Genomic DNA, 15,843 nt, shown 5'->3' on the forward strand with positions numbered 1-15,843 from the left:
CCAGCTGATCTCACACCATCCCAGCCCTTCCCATACCACCCCAGCACTTCCTGAGGGAGGTTCGTCAGGCCTGGAGCTCAGACTTACAGCGGGGGTTGAAGAACAGAGCTCAAGGTAGGTGATGGATGGGAAATTGTCATGTTCCCCCCCCCAAGGTAAAGCGGAGCCCCCAGCACCCTCCTGGTTGCACCAGAGGAGCCCTTAAGCCCCAGGCCAGCATTCCCACCTCATGGATGGGAAGCAGCATACAGCTGAGGAACTGAGAACCTTCCCCAGGGCAGCAAAACCTGGTCCAGCACCTGCTGGAACAGGAAAGTGGAGGTGTGGGAAGAGAGTGGAGTCATCTGCTCCTCGAGGAAGCAAGGTGAGGATGCAGAGGGAGGTAGCCATGAGGAATGTCTTTATTAGTCTGGATGGAAAAAGCAGCAGGTTGTGGTTTCTCTGGTGTCCCTCACGGATTAAGCTGATCCCTTGCCAGAATTTACTCCAGCATCATCTAAAATGTGACAACCTGCAAAGGCAACTGCTGAAGAGCTGTGATGGTTGGGGTGTTACCTGCCCCCCCCCACCTTAAGAAAATCACCCAGACTAGACTCAGCAGGCTGGAAGTTAAGGAATGAAGCTTAGCACCATTTAGGAGCAGAGATACACACAACAGTTACAGTTATATATAAGTTAAAAGCAACACAGAAACACAACACCTGTCCCAGAACAATCTGACTGCTAAGGAGGGTTTAGCACCATTTATGAGCAGAGATACACACAACAGTTACAGCTATAAGTTAAAAGCAACACAGAAACACAACACCTGTCCCAGAACAATCTGACTGCCAGGAGGGTTTAGCACCATTTATGAGCAGAGATACACACAACAGTTACAGCTATAAGTTAAAAGCAACACAGAAACACAACACCTGTCCCAGAACAATCTGACTGCCAGGAGGGTTTAGCACCATTTATGAGCAGAGATACACACAACAGTTGCAGCTATAAGTTAAAAGCAACACAGAAACACAACACCTGTGCCAGAACAATCTGACTGCCAGGAGGGTTTAGCACCATTTATGAGCAGAGATACACACAACAGTTACAGTTATATATAAGTTAAAAGCAACACAGAAACACAACACCTGTCCCAGAACAAGCTGACTGCTAAGGAGGGTTTAGCACCATTTATGAGCAGAGATACACACAACAGTTACAGCTATAAGTTAAAAGCAACACAGAAACACAATACCTGTCCCAGAACAAGCTGACTGCCAGGAGGGTTTAGCACCATTTATGAGCAGATATACACACAACAGTTACAGTTATATATAAGTTAAAAGCAACACAGAAACACAGCACCTGTCCCAGAACAATCTGACTGCCAGGAGGGTTCCTGACCCTTCTGGGTCCCAACCCAAACCTCCTTCCCCCTCTTTTTCCCTCCCTCCAGCATCAGCCAGACCAATCCTTGTGTATCTCACATGATAAATCTGGAGAGAGCTGAGGGGAGATGTTGTGATGGTTTGGGAGTTATCCACCTCCCCACACATAGTGAAATCACCCAGACTAGACTTAGCTGGCTGGAAGTTAAGGGGTGAAGCTTTGTGTTTACAGCCTAGCACCATTTATAAGCAGATAGACACAACAGTTACAGTTGTACTTAAGTTAAAAGCAACACAGAAACACAACATCTGTCTCAGAACAATCTGACTGCCAGGAGGGTTCCTGACCCTTCTGGGTCCCAACCCAAACCTCCTTTCCCCTCTCTTTCCCTCCCTTCAGCAACAACCAGACCAAAGCCTGTATATCTCACATGATAAATCTGGAGAGAGCTGAGGGGAGATGTTGTGATGGTTTGGGAGTTACCACCCCACTACCACTTAGGAAATCATCCAGACTAGACTTAGCAGGCTGGGAGTTAAGGAATGAAGCTGTGTTTACAGCTTAGCAGCATTCATGAGCAGAGATACACACAACAGTTACAACTCAGAGGTCCAACTTCTGACTGACACCTGCATTATTTATGTGCCTTTTTGCTTGGTTTTTAGCATGCTAAGGAAGCAGCTGTGGCAGTGTTGGTCAACCTTCAGCTTGGGGATCTGAGACAGTTCCTGTCCCATGGCAAGGCTGCCTTTGCTTGGGTGGTGATCACCTGTGTGATGCCCACTGGGGCTTGCTTGGGTGGTGAGCACCACTGCTTGGGTTTTGTTTTGGCCTGGGTTCTATGAAGTGAGGTCAGGGAATGTGAGCAGAACATCATTTGTCATCTGGACCTGCTCCTTGGTGACCTGGGGGACAGTGTTTTGGAAAGGTTTCTGACCAGCTTGTGCTAGGCTAGAGGTAGGATTATGGATGCCTCTCTTTGGCCAACAGCAGCTGTTCCTAACACGGGACCCCAGCTCCTGTCATGGAGATGATCTGTTACAGAACCACAGAACTCTTCAGCTAGGAGAAGCCACTCAGGATCAGCAAATCCAACCCATAACTCTACTCTGCAAGGTTCACCCTAAACCATATCCCCAGGCACCACATCCAAATGACCTTTAAACACACCCAGGGTTGGTGACTCAACCACCTCCCTGGGCAGCTCATTCCAGTCCCTGACCACTCTGTCTATGAAAGAGTTTTCCTAACGTCCAGTCTAAACCTACCCAGTCAGAGCCTGAGGCCATTGTTCTATCACTGTTTACCTCTGAGAGGAGACCAGCACCAACCTCTCCACAACCTCTTTTCAGGTCACTGTAAAGAGCAGTGAGGTCTCTCAGCCTTCTCTTTTTCAAACTAAACAGCTCCCTCAGTCACTCCTCACAGGATTTATTCTCCAGGCCCTCCCTCAGCTTCGTTGCCCTCCTCTGCATTTGCTCCAGCACCTCCACCTCTCTCTTGTATTGAGGTGCCCCAGACTGGGCACAGTGTGGCCTCACCAGAGCTGAGTACAAGGGGGCAATCACCTCCCTTCTCCTGCTGGATGCTGCATTTCTGATCCCAGACAGGATGCCATTGGCTTTCTTGGCTACCTGGGCACACTGCTGGCTCACATTGAGTTGATTTGTCTACTGCAATTCCCAGGTCCCTTTCAGCTAGGCTGTTTTCCAGCCACACTGCCCCAAGCCTGTAGCTTGGGGTTACTTGGGGTTGCTGTTGCCCAAGTGCAGGACCTGGCATTTGGCCTTGCTGAAGCTCATCTTGTTAATGTTGGCCATGGATCCACTCTATTCAAGTCCCCTCTGCAGAGCCTCCCTGCCCTGGTGCAGATCCACACCACCACCTAACTTGGTATCATCTGTGAACTGACAACCTGAGCTGACACACTCTGTGTCCTCTCTGGACACCTTCCAGCACCTCAACATCTCTCTTGAATTGAGGAGCCTAGAACTGGACACACAACTCAAGGTGTGGCCTGACCAGAGCTGAGTCCAGGGGCAGAATATCCTCCCTTGTCCTGCTGGCCACACTGTTCAAGAAAAGACTGCATGAGGCACTTAGTGCCATGGTCTAGTTGACTGGATAGGGCTGGGTGATAGTTTGGCACTTAGTGCCATGGTCTAGTTGACTGGATAGGGCTGGGTGATAGTTTGGCACTTAGTGCCATGGTCTAGTTGACTGGATAGGGCTGGGTGATAATTTGGCACTTAGTGCCATGGTCTAGTTGATTGGATAGGGCTGGGTGATAGTTTGGCACTTAGTGCCATGGTCTAGTTGATTGGATAGGGCTGGGTGATAGTCTGGACTGGAGGATCTTGGAGGTCTCTTCCAACCTGGTTGATCCTATGATTCATCAGGATCATCAATAAAGATATTAAACAGAAGTGGTCCCAACACTGAGCCCTGGGGGACACCACTTGTGACTAGCTGCCATCTGGATTTAGCTCCATTGACCACCCCTCTTTGGACCCTCTCACCCAGCAATGCTTGATCCAGGAGAGCTGTGCCTGTCCAAGTCATGGGCAGACAGTTTGGCCCTGAGAATTCTGTGGGGAACAGTGCCAAAGGCTTTTCCAAAGTCTAGGTAGACAACATCCACAGCCTTTCCCTCACCCAATAGTCAGAGTATCTTGTCATAGAGGACCAGGTTAGTCAGGCAGGACCTGTCCTTCATGCATCCCTTAGACACTTTCCTGCACCTGTCCTTGGGGTTCTTCCAGCACCTGTGGAAAACAGAGACAATGTCCTTTGGTGGCACTAAAGGAGCTCTTCAGCTGTGCTGTGATGCAGCTGCTGAGATGGAGGCAGATTATCCCAGCCCTGGGATGAGCAACCCCTGGCACATGCTGCTGTGGCACTTAAACATCCCAACTCCTCTTCAATGTTCCCATTCTTCTTAGATATCCCAATCCTTCTCAGGTATCCCAATCCCTTTTAGCTGTCCCAAGCCCATTTAAAGATCCCAGTCCCTCTGAGATATCCCAAAGCTTCTTAATCACCCTAAACCCACACAAACATCCCAGTCCCTCTTAGACATCCCAAAGCTTCTTAACCACTCTAAACCCACATAAACACCCTCGTTCCTCTTGGACATCCCAGTCCATCTTAGACATCCTGATTGTTCTTAGATATCCCAATCCTCTTCAGCTATTGCAAGGCCTCTTCAAGATCCCTGTCCCTCTTAGATATCCTAACCCCTTCTGGACATCCCAGTTCCTCTTGGACATCCTAATCTCTCACCTCCCCCCCCCCCCAGAGAAAGGCCTGGGCAGCAGTGTGAGCACTAGCATCTGAAATGCATGCCTGCAGCCTCCACACCCCCTGGGCCATCCACTCCTGGACCAGCAGCAGGAGAAGTAAGGGGTGGACACCCTTGACCCTCAAACCCCTCTGGCACCTCTGGAACAACAAGTCAGGGGAGGCAGAAGAGGCTTACGGCTGTAGTGCTGCATGGGAGTGAGGTTTCTGTGAGCAGAGCAGGCTGAAGGAAGCAGAGAGTGAAGCAGGCAGAGGATGTGTGTGTCTGTAGGGTTGGTGGGGGTGTGAAAAGCTGTGGGTATCCTGTGGCTTGTTTTGGGTGAGGTGCAGCAGCAGAAGGTGTTTTGGTCCCCAAATTCAAGGGCAGCAGCCTGAGAAGTGACGCAGCTCGGGACAGCCAGGAGCTTCTCCAGGCAGCACTCAGAGCATCGCATCACCCAAGCCACCTAAAACCCAGCAGAGCACCCCCAGGACGTGACAGGGATCTCATGGGACCAAACTGAGCCATGGCACCGCCTCACCCAGGCTGAGGACCATTGCATCCCGCAGGAAGGCAGTTAGATGCCTCCTCCTCATCAGCAATTAGCTGTCCATAATTACTCCCAGTCCCCACCCCATGGGGGGGTTTCAAAGCCACCGAGAAGTGGTGCTGGGGGATGTGGTTTAGTGGTGACCTGGCAGTGCTGGATGAGCTTAAAAGCAAAGTGATTCTGTGACTCTAAATATCCACTATGAATTAATTATTAATCACTAACTAATGAGGAAGTGCAGCAGCAGGGGACCAGCTAATGGCAGGCACTTACTGCGGTGACCACCTCTGGGGCTCTGGCCCTGTAGTCCTTCATCTTGTGCATCTCCATCCTCTTTCTCCTGTGATCTGGAAAGAAGGGAAAAGCCAAGATGCTGCTGGGTTTCCACTGATGCCCTGGGAATTTGGGATGCTTGCTGCACCTCGTGGGATGGAGGAAAAGGGCTGCAGAGAGTGAGGCTGGTTTAACAGCTGTGGTGGTGTTGGGCTGATAGTTGGATTCAGTGATCTCACAGGTCTTGTCCAGCCCAAACAATTCCATGATTCTTTGAGCCTCTCTGGGCTCCCTTGCTGGCCAAAGCCAGGGGAGACACTTTTTGGGGAGGAAAGCAAGGAGGCAGCATGGAGAGTGGAGTTCTGCCCATGACACCCACCCCATCTGCAAGCCCCTGCAAGCTGTGACCTGCCCCCACCTTGTCTGCATGGACTCAGTGGGACATGTCCTGCAGCTATGGCTTGGAAAGTGACTCACAGAATCAGAGCATGGCTTGGGTTGGAGGAGACTTCAGATCATCAAGCTCAACCCTTAATCCAGCACTGCCAGGTCACCACCATGCCATGTCCCTCAGCACCACATCTCCAGGGCTTTGAAAGCCCTCCAGGCATGGGGACTCCACCACTGACCTCGGTGTCTGAGCAGCTTGTTGAGGTTCCCAGAATGGGACCATGGGGGTTACTTACACTGCAGGAGGACAATCAGCAGCATGATGATGACTACAGCAGCAGAGATGCAGCTGTGCTTCAGGTCAACAGACTCTGAGCAGCCTCGCTCTGCCAAAGAGAAGGGAGGAAGTGTCAGGAGCTGCTCCTCTGGCCAGCACCAGGGGCCAGGACTTCAATCCTGTGTGATGGGGAGAGGAGATCCCTGCGTGTCCAGTGACGGAGCCACCAGGGTGAACCTTGTTTAGCTACCTGACAGCTATGACCTCCATGCTCAGCATGAAGCTGCTGCAACGATGGCAGCTACAGAATCCCAGCATCTGAGCACAGCAGAGGTCAGAAGGGACATCTGGAGACCACCCAGTCCAACCCCCCTGCTAAAGAAGATTGCCCAGGATGACAACATCCAGCTGGGTTTGGAATCTCTCCAGAGGAGGAGACTCTGCAACCTCTCTGGGCAGCCTGCTCCAGGGCTCCAGTACCCTCACACTGATAAAGTTTCTCCTCATGGTGAGAGGTTTCTTGCAGGTCCCACCATGCAAAGCCACCTGAGCTCTCTCTCTGCCCTGTGTGAAGGTAAACCCACCCCCAGACAGCCCCAGCAGAAGACAGGTGAGGAAGGCATGACTGGTGCCAACCGTACCATGGAGCTTCTCAATGTTGTGGAGCAAGGTGGTGCTGAAGAAGAAGTTGACAATCAGTGTTGTGGGGGCTGTGGAGTGGCAGATGATGTGGTACCCTGGGAGAGGGAAAAAAGTGCTGATGGATGAGAGGAACACGAAGGAGGAGCTCAGGCAGGAGGAGAAGCTGGGCTTTGGTGGTGGGGTGAGCAAGGAGTGGACAGTGTCTCTGGGTGTGCACTGCAGCAGTGTCCTGAGGCTCTGCCCCCTCCTGGGAGTGAAAAGCTGAGTAGGTTGAACCTGGGATGATCTTAGGCTTGTCCTACCAGAGGTTTAGATCACAAACAGCAACTCACACAAGTGGGCTTTGAGGTGGCTGAGAGCTGCTGGTCTCCACAGCACTGCTGCTGCCTTCCAGGCAGTTCCTACTGCTGCTCCAAAGAAAAACAACCCAGGCAAGAAGAAAGCAGCAGAGAGCCCTGTGGGAGTAGGCAAGAAGAAGGTGAGATGGTGGCTGGGGGCAGCAGTGGGCTGAGAACTAGGCAGGAGAAGGTGGCTTGTGCCACTCCCCATCCAACGGCTGCATCTCCATCAGAGCCTCCTTCTCTGGGGAGATTCCAAACCCAGGTGGCCATTTTGATGCTGGGCAAGCTGCTGTGGGTGCCCCTGCTTGAGCAGGGTTGTTGGACTGGATGATCTTCAGAGGCCACTTCCAACCCCCACTGTGCTGGGATTCGTGGACTTTGGAATCTGGGAGCACAGCATCCATCAGCCATGCAGTGGACCACAGACAAGAAGGGTCCTTATGGCCTGGGAATGGTCTGAGGGTGGCACTGCTGGCCAGGGGACACTATCCCGGGGCTGAGGACAGTTTGTGTCCTGCATGTTGGCAGCAACCAGTGTTTGTCATAAATATTCCTAGAGGGGCAACCTCCTTCCAGTGGAGAATGGGGGGAAGCTCCACGTGCTTTGGTGGGGGCTCACTGGCCCTGTTTGACTCAATCATGGAATGGTTTGGGTGAGAAGAGACCTTTAAGGGTCATGCACTCCAACTGCCCTGCAGTCAGCAGGGACATCTGCCACTAGAGCAGGTTGCCCAGAGCCTCAAACAACCTGACCTGCAGTGGTGCCAGGCATGGGGCAGCTCACACCTCTCTGGGCAACCTGGGTGAGATTCTTACTACCCTCAGCATCAAACATTTCTCTCTTCTCTCCAGTCTAAATCTTCCTCCTGCAGTTCAAACCATCACCCCTTGTCCTGTCACACCAGGCCCTGCTTAAAACCTTGCCCCTATCTAGGCCCCCCCAGGTTTCAAAGATCAGACAGCCACATCAGAGATGCTAGTGAAGAGATCTGGAGGAGAAAGAAGCAAGTGGAGCCACTGAAGCAAGAAGGAAGGAATCAAGTCAAATGAGACCTACCTTCTTCATGCATCCAGATGATGGAGGTGGCAAGCAGAAGGATGGAGCAGACACACAGCAAGATGTAGCCAGACAGGGAGATGTGATTCCATGCTTCCATGCCTGGGGAGAGGGGGGAAGGCAAAAGTGTCAAATAAATGGTTCAAGCTGCCCCAGGGGTGGTTTAAGTTGGACATGAGGAACAATTTCTTCCACCTGAGCCTGCCTAAGGCAGTGGTGGAGTTCCCATCCCTGGAGGAGTTTCAAAGCTGTGGTGCTGAGGGCCTTGGTTTAGCAGCGACCTGGCAGTGCTGGCTTAGAGCTTAAAGGTCTCTTCCATTAGGGTCCAGAGAAGGGCAACAAAGCTGGTGAAGGGCCTGGAACACAAACCCTATGAGGAGAGGCTGAGGGAGCTGGGGGTGTTTAGCCTGGAGAAGAGGAGGCTCAGGGGTGATCTTATTACTGTCTACAACTGCCTGAAGGGACATTGTAGCCAGGTGGGGGGTGGCCTCTTCTCCCAGGCAAGCAGCAATAGAACAAGGGGACACAGTCTCAAGTTGTGCCAGGGTAGGTCTAGGCTGGATGTTAGGAGGAAGTTCTTTCCAGAGAGAGTGATTGCCATTGGAATGGGCTGCCCAGGGAGGTGGCGGAGGCACCGTCCCTGGAGGTGTTCAAGGAAAGCCTGGCTGAGGCACTTAGTGCCATGGTCTGGTTGACTGGATAGGGCTGGGTGCTAGGTTGGACTGGATGATCTTGGAGGTGTCTTCCAACCTGGCTGATTCTATGATTCTATGATTCTTCCAACCCATCCCATCCCATCCCATCCCATCCCATCCCATCCTATCCCATCCCATGCTTCCACTCTGTGGCTGCACCTTTAGTTGTGCTTCCTCTCAATCAACACTGAAGTTGCTCCTGAAGCACCATATGAATCTGTACACCCTTTGGGCACAGATCCAATGCCATGACCCCAACACCAACGTGCTTGGCCACCAAACTCATGAGACTTATCTTTGGCCAAGCCCCAGGCAGGAAGGCTCTTCCCGTGCAACCCATCTGTCCTGCACCTCTTGTTTCTTCCCAGGGGGAGAACAACAACTCAGATGCTTAGTGTGGTGACATTTGGAGTCCCTCTCTCACGAAGCCATGTGGGATTAGTGGCTTCTTGGGAGTTTTATTCTCTGTGGCATTTAGAGAGGCATGAGAAGATGTGCAGGGGCTCAGCACCTTTCCTCCTACGGCTGAAGGGCACAGAAGGGGAGATGGAGCTTGGCTGAAGCTCTCTGCTGCCTGCCCTGTCCATAGCTGGGGAGCAGGTCTCAGGCTGGGGGTTGAGGACATCCCTGGCACTCACCTGAGCTGCTCTCCCTCGGCCAGCAGAGCAGGGTGATGAAGCTGGCGGCGGAGCTGGCGATGAAGATCAGTGCGACAGCAGCCAACCTCTGCACGTGGTGCAGGGGAGCGGTGAGACCTGCAAGGCAGGGCAGGAGGGAAACCCAACGCTGGGCACAGCCCTGACATGCAGGGTGGTGAGCCCAGGAGACTGCAAAATGCTGCACAGCTCCAGTCCTGCCTCTCCCTGACAGGTTGCCCAGGGAGGTTGTAGATGCCCCCTCCTAGAGGGTGTTCATGGCCAGGCTGGATGAAGCCTTGAGCAGCCTGGTGGAGGGGGTGGTGTCCCTGCCCATGGCAAGGGGGGCTGGAACTGGATCATCTTCAAGGTCCCTTCCTACTCAAAGTATTCTAAGACCTTCTGATTCCTGGCTCAGAAAAGCCCACGGGACAGTTGTGAGGTGCACCTGTAACAAAAGGATCAAGCACCAGATGCAGCAGGGCAGGCCAAGGCTCACCTGTCACAGTCAGGTTCATGGTTGCCTCCTTCCAGCTTATCTCATTGCTGACATTGCAGGAGTAGGAGCCACAGTCTGCCTTCTCTCCACTCCTCATTTGCAGCACAGTGCTGTTCTCAGAGAGCAGGCAGAGCTTTTCAGGGGGAAGGGGATATCCATCCTTCTTCCAGGAGATGGAAACTTCCATTCCCTTTGGCACCACGCAGAGCAGCTCAATGGATGAGCCTGCCAGATTCGAGCTGCTCTGGAGCTCAGGCTGGGACACAGGCTCTGGAAAGCAGAAAGCAGGTAGGTGACCTTCCCAGGAGCTTCATCACAGACCTTGAGTTGGAAGTGACCCATGAGGATCACTGAATCCAACTCTTTGCTCCTCACAGGCCTGCCTAAAACTCCTGCCCTGCTCTGAACCTGGAAACTGGTCAACATGCAATACCCTGGGAGACCATGAGGCTGTAGAGAGTGAAGTACCCCCTGAGCCAGCACCATGCTCTTGTGGCCAAGAAGGCAAATGGTCCCCCAGAGTGCATGAAAGGAGTGTGGGCAGCAGGTGAAGGGAGGTTCTTCTCCCCCTCCACTTTGCTCTGAGTCCACATCTAGAGTCCTGTGTGTGTTCAGTTCTGGGCTCCTGAGTTCAGGAGGGACAGAAAACAACTGGAGAGAATCCAAGGGAGGCTGGAAGATGCTGAGGGGCCTGGAGCATCTCTGTGAGGAGCAAAGGCTGACAGCCCTGGGGCTGCTGAGCCTGGAGGAGAGCAGCCTGAGAGAGGATTTGAGCAGTGCTCAGCAAGAGACAAAGGGTGGGGGACAAGAGGATGGGGCCAGACTCTTCTCAGTGGTGCCTGGTGAGAGGACAAAGGGCAATGAGCACACAGTGGAACCCAGGAGGTTCCACCTGAACAGGAGGAGAAAGTTCTTTGTTGTGAGGGTGCTGGAGGCCTGGAGCAGGCTGCCCAGAGAGGTTGTGGAGTCTCCTTCTCTGGAGACCTTCCAAACCCAGCTGGACACTGTGATGATGGCCAAGCTGCTCTGGGTGCCCCTGCTTTAGTAGTGGGGTTGGATTGGATGATCTCCAAGAGGTCCCTCCTGACACATGCTGGGATTGAGGGATTGACTGAAAGCATGGTGGGTCCCTGCAACAGGTTCCCCAGGGCAGTGACCACAGCACCAAGTCCATCAGAGGTCAAGGAAATGCCTGGATGATAAATTTTACCCACATGATTTAATGCCAGGCAGCCCTGGGAGGAGCATGGAGTTGGACTCCATCACTTTGATGGGTCTCTTCCAGCTTGAGGCATTCTCTGATTCATTACAGCACTCTGATGACCACAGCAGGGGGGTTGGAAGTAGCTGAGATTTAAGCTCCCTTCCAACCCAAACAATTCCACCAGTCTACAAATCTTGTGGACCTGTCTGCTGGTGAAACCTCTCCTCTCCCCCCATCTGACTTACTGACAACTTCAAGGAGGGTTGTCCTGGCTTTGTCCCGCATCAGATCCACGGTTGCTCTGTAGATGCCACTGTCTGCCTCCTGCAGCCCCTGCAGCAGAATGGAGCCGTTCTCGGGGTAGAAGTGCACTCTGCCTCGGTAGGCTGGGTAGATGGTGGGAGCCTGGACGTCGGCATAGTACTGGAGGATGAACTCAGGGGTGCCCCTCCTTATGAACTCCCAGTCGGTGAGGCTGGCGTTGGCGATGCTGGGTGCCTCCAGCAGCACCGAGGCTCCCGCGGCGACCAGTCTCCTGCTGGTGAGCTCTGCCAGGGTGCACGACCCCTGCAGGGCCAGCAGCAGGGCTGGAGGAGACATCACAGAACCATAGAATGGGTGAGGATGGAAGGGACCTCAAAGCTCGCCCAGTTCCAGCTGCCTGCCACAGGCAGGGACACCTCCCACTAGAACAGGTTGCTCAAGACCTCATCCAGCCTGGCCTTAAACACCTCCAGGGAGGGAGCAGCCACAACCTCCCTGGGCAACCTGTGCCAGTGTCTCACCACCCTCACTGCAAACAACTTCTTCCTAACATCTAGTTTGGTTCTCCCCTCTGCCAGGTTAAACCCATTACCCCTTGTCCTGTCATTACAAGACCTTGTCAACAGCCCCTTGCAAGACCTTGTCAATAGTCCCTCCCCAGCCTTCCTCTAGGCTTCCTTCAGATACTGGAAGGCCACTATAAGGTCTCCTCAAAGCCTTCTCTTCTCCAGGCTGCACAGCCCCAACTCTCATAGCCTGTCCTCATAGCAGAGCTGCTGCAGCCTTCTGAGCATCTTCGTGGCCTCCTCTGGACTCACTCCAACAGTTTGATGTCTTCCTTGTGTTAGGGGCTCCAGAAGTGCACACAGATGGCAGAGCAGGAGGGGTTAATCTCGAAGTGGAAGCCAGAGTGATGCCATCTGGTGCTGCAATCCTGTTTTTTCCATGTATTATGCCTTGCTTTTGTGGCTCAGGTTTCTAAGGCAAGCTTCTGGGCTCAAGGCTAGAGGCCTGGATTCCTCCCTCCCCCACCAAGATACGATCTGAAATGCTTCTCTTGTTCTGTCAGCTCTTGCCCTTTGGAAGGGACAGGATTGCAGAGGGACCTTCTGCTCATCATGATCTGCTAATGGGGACTATAATCAGTGCAGTTCCACCTCTGGATTGTACAATGGTTTGTCTGAAGGCACATTTAAAGGTCACCTTCCAACTGCCCTGCAGTCAGCAGGGACATCTGCAACTAGAGCAGGTTGCTCAGAGTCCCCAGGAACCTGACCTGCAATGGTGCCAGGCATGGGGCATCTGCCACCTCTCTGGCAACCTGGGCCAGGCTCTCACCACCCTCAGTGTCAAACATTTCTCCTTTCTCTGCAGTCTGAACCTCCTTCTTTTAGTTCAAACCATCCCCTTTGTCTTGTCACAACAGGACCTGCTCAAAAGTCTGTCCCCAGCTTTCTTGGAGCTCCCAAGAGCTTTTGCCCTGAAAATATTTCATCTTCTCCCCAGGGGAGAAGGCAGCTTGGGCAGTCTGTAAGTGGGACCCTGGAATCTACCCTTGCCTCTGCAAACCTGAGGTGTGAGAACTGTGACACATCATTACTGGAAACAGCAAACAAGAAGTCACCTTTGGCTTCTGCAGCCACCAAACCCACCTGCTGGAGCCACTGCAGCTCAATGCAAAGGTTATGCTGGGGTCTGAAGAGGGAACAAGCCAGAGGAACAGATAGTGCAAGGAAAGCTTGGCCATGCAAAGAGGGAAAAGGATGAAGTGGAGGCTCAGAGGCTGAGGGAAGGCTCTGCCATGGTTGGAGGGTAGATAAGAGGCTCACAGGGAAGCAATCCTTAGCCATAAGGTGAAGGAGAGCTGCTTGTGACAGGTGGTGGTCTCCACGTGTGGTGATGTAGCAGCACAGGGAAGAAGGAGAATGGAGGATGCCTTTGTCAGCACCACTGCATCCAAGAGTAGAGATGCAAGGAGAGCATGGAAATGCTGCAAGGAAGAGCTCTCCAAGCTGGTGCATGGCCAACACAGGCACCACTTAAGTCCTCTTCCATACTCACAGCCTGAGATGGCCACCAGCAGCCAGGTTGACATGGCCCCTTCAAACCAGCAGGAGGGGAGAGCTCTCTGGGATGGCAATGTCCTCTTGGGGTGGCCCCCCTAGAGGTGAGGTCCTTGGGATGGCTGCTCTACAGATGAGCTCCTTGGGACAGTGACATGCTCTTGGGATGGTCACTCTAGGCATGATGGGTGAACCTGAGATGGACACCATGTAAAGAACACCATCACTACCTTCCACAATTATGGAATCAGTCAGGGCTGGAAGGGACCACAGGGATCAGCCAGTTCCAACCCCCCTGCCATAGGCAGGGACAGCCTACCCTAGAGCAAGCTGCCCACAGCCTCATCCAGCCTGGCTTTAAACACCTCCAGGGATGGAGCCTCAACCACCTCCCTGGGCAACCCATTCCAGGCTCTCACCACTCTCAACTTTCTCCTCACCTCCAGTCTGCATCTCCCCACCTCCAGCTTTGCTCCATTCCCCCCAGTCCTGTCACTCCCTCACATCCTCAAAAGTCCCTCCCCAGCTTTTTTGGAGGCCCTCAAAGGTCACCTCAAAGCCTCCTCTTCTCCTGACTGAACATCCCCAACTCCCTCAGTCTGTCCTCATAGGAGAGGTGCTCCAGCCCTCTGATCAGTGGGCTTGGGGAACCTGCAGAATGCTCAGTGCAGTGACAGGGAAGCCCCCAACCTTCTCCACACATCCCCATGCCACTGGCACCTCCACGGGTGGCACAGGCTGGAGCAGGAGGTTGCTGTTCATCAGCCCAAGTCCATACCACTCATGACAGCACAGTTCAGGGGAAACACCAGGGGCCTATCTGTGCTCAGAACCTACTGATGATGAACCATCATGACTAAAACCAGAACGATCTCCTAGATACAAAGACCACTGATACCCAGCAGCACCAAGGCACGGAGCTACTGGGGGAGGGGAAGTGCCCAGCTGCTTTCTCCAGCCCTTCCTCTGTGTCCTGGTGTCATGGGTCGAGTTGCATCAACCCACAGAACCCAGCTGGAGGTGGGACAGAGCTCCTTTTGTCTGCTGGTTGGAATCACAACACCCTGGCCTCCAGCACAGCGCTGTGTTGTCTTCCACTTGGGTGGAATACAGAAGCATCCTGCAGCCCACTGGAGCCTTACGAAGGGGCCTCTGCAAGGAAGATCTCAGGATCTTCATCCAAGCCACACCTCTGTCACTCAAGAAGCACATCTGAGGCTCTTCAGCTGCTCTCCTCCAGCATTGCCACAGGAATGGGATGAGCATCAGCTGCCTCTAGCTGCAATAAAGGACTTGGTCTGTGAGATGGAGCTGGGACAGCCCCAAATGCCACATTCTGAGTCAACAACAGCTATGTCATGGGAAAGGAATTTGCAGTGCTCCTTGCTGCTGGAGAGGGATGAGAGGCTCCTGGAGGGACTTTGGGACAAAGAAAAGCTCTGCAGATATTGAAGCTGCCTCCTCATTTCCGCTTCCTCCTCTTCCTCTTCTCATACTCCTTTCTCCCCTCCTCTTCCTCTCCCTTTCTCCCTCTCCTCCTCCCCTTTGATTCACATGTACCAAAGCTGTTGGTAGTTGACCAAGGGCCCCACTGTGGTCTGGGGTGCAGCCTCGTGACGTGGGTACCACAGGCTTTGCTGCCAGCTCCACCTTATCATGCCAGCAGCACCTCACCACAAGGGAAGGACAGACCATGGAGGAAGAGCAGCTGTGGTCGTTGTCAGCCTTGATAAAAACGGAGGTAGGTGGAGTCTCAGCTGGGGGTTATCCATGGACTGGGCTGCTGGGGCACCATAATTACCCAGAGACATGTCTCCAAGTGAGGGAGGCATCACTAGCACCTGCAGAGTGCTGTCATATCCCCCAGGATGTCCTGCAGAAGCTCAACACCTGACTTTCTCCTGAGCCAGCCTAAGGAGCTAGGGAGAAGTCGGAGCAATGTGTACTTTGCCAGGACAAACATTCCCATTCCCACAGCGGGATACCCTTGGCTGGTACCATCAGGCCTCTGAGAAGGATGGATGAGAAACGTCTGATCCACTGCGTGGTCTTTCTGCTCTTCTGACCTTTGCTTTTCCCTCACAGAGCACAGAGCAGAGAGGAAAATCAGCCCTTTGTAGCCTCCTCCTCCCCGGCCCGAAAAGGTCAACCATCAGACGCGCAAACAGGAACCTTCTGCCGGCTCTGCCCTTTCGCTCTCAGCTCTGTTGCAGCACAGTGGGAACCAACAACAGCCGGAGGCGAACAACTACAGCTGAAGCGAAACCAAACGGGCAAGCCGCTGCAGCACTGCGCACTGTGC

The 15,843-nt window shown here is 53.3% G+C and overlaps 1 protein-coding gene across 3 annotated transcripts; it reads right to left on the reverse strand.

Moving 5' to 3' along the window:
* Positions 1–383: 383 nt before the first annotated feature.
* Positions 384–13,860, reverse strand: LOC135183933 (hepatic and glial cell adhesion molecule-like). 3 transcript variants are annotated; one of them, XM_064159271.1, is made up of 10 exons: positions 13,540–13,860; positions 11,460–11,801; positions 10,011–10,280; positions 9,515–9,631; positions 8,182–8,283; positions 7,116–7,238; positions 6,783–6,878; positions 6,161–6,250; positions 5,475–5,548; positions 384–4,136 (listed from the first exon to the last, which is right to left on the reverse strand). In XM_064159271.1, the coding sequence occupies exons 1-10, from the start codon at positions 13,571–13,573 to the stop codon at positions 4,095–4,097; spliced, it is 1,290 nt and encodes a 429-aa protein (XP_064015341.1). In that variant the 5' UTR covers positions 13,574–13,860; the 3' UTR covers positions 384–4,094. The 3 variants fall into 3 exon arrangements, with proteins under 3 accessions (XP_064015341.1, XP_064015342.1, XP_064015343.1); XM_064159272.1 differs by lacking the exon at positions 7,116–7,238; XM_064159273.1 differs by lacking the exons at positions 6,783–6,878; positions 7,116–7,238.
* Between the last annotated feature and the right edge of the window lie 1,983 nt (positions 13,861–15,843).

Source organism: Pogoniulus pusillus, chromosome 19 (genome assembly GCF_015220805.1).
Source record: "Pogoniulus pusillus isolate bPogPus1 chromosome 19, bPogPus1.pri, whole genome shotgun sequence".
In the NCBI taxonomy this organism is placed as follows: Eukaryota; Metazoa; Chordata; class Aves; order Piciformes; family Lybiidae; genus Pogoniulus; species Pogoniulus pusillus.

Coding starts and splice junctions, on each gene's coding strand:
- LOC135183933 (XM_064159271.1), bottom strand. CDS start 13,573: ATGTCAACCTGGCTGCTGGTGGCCATCTCAGGCT. Junction 10,281..11,459: donor AACCCTCCTTGAAGTTGTCA/GTAAGTCAGATG, acceptor TCTGCTTTCCAG/AGCCTGTGTCCCAGCCTGAG. Junction 8,284..9,514: donor GCCGAGGGAGAGCAGCTCAG/GTGAGTGCCAGG, acceptor CCCTCTCCCCAG/GCATGGAAGCATGGAATCAC.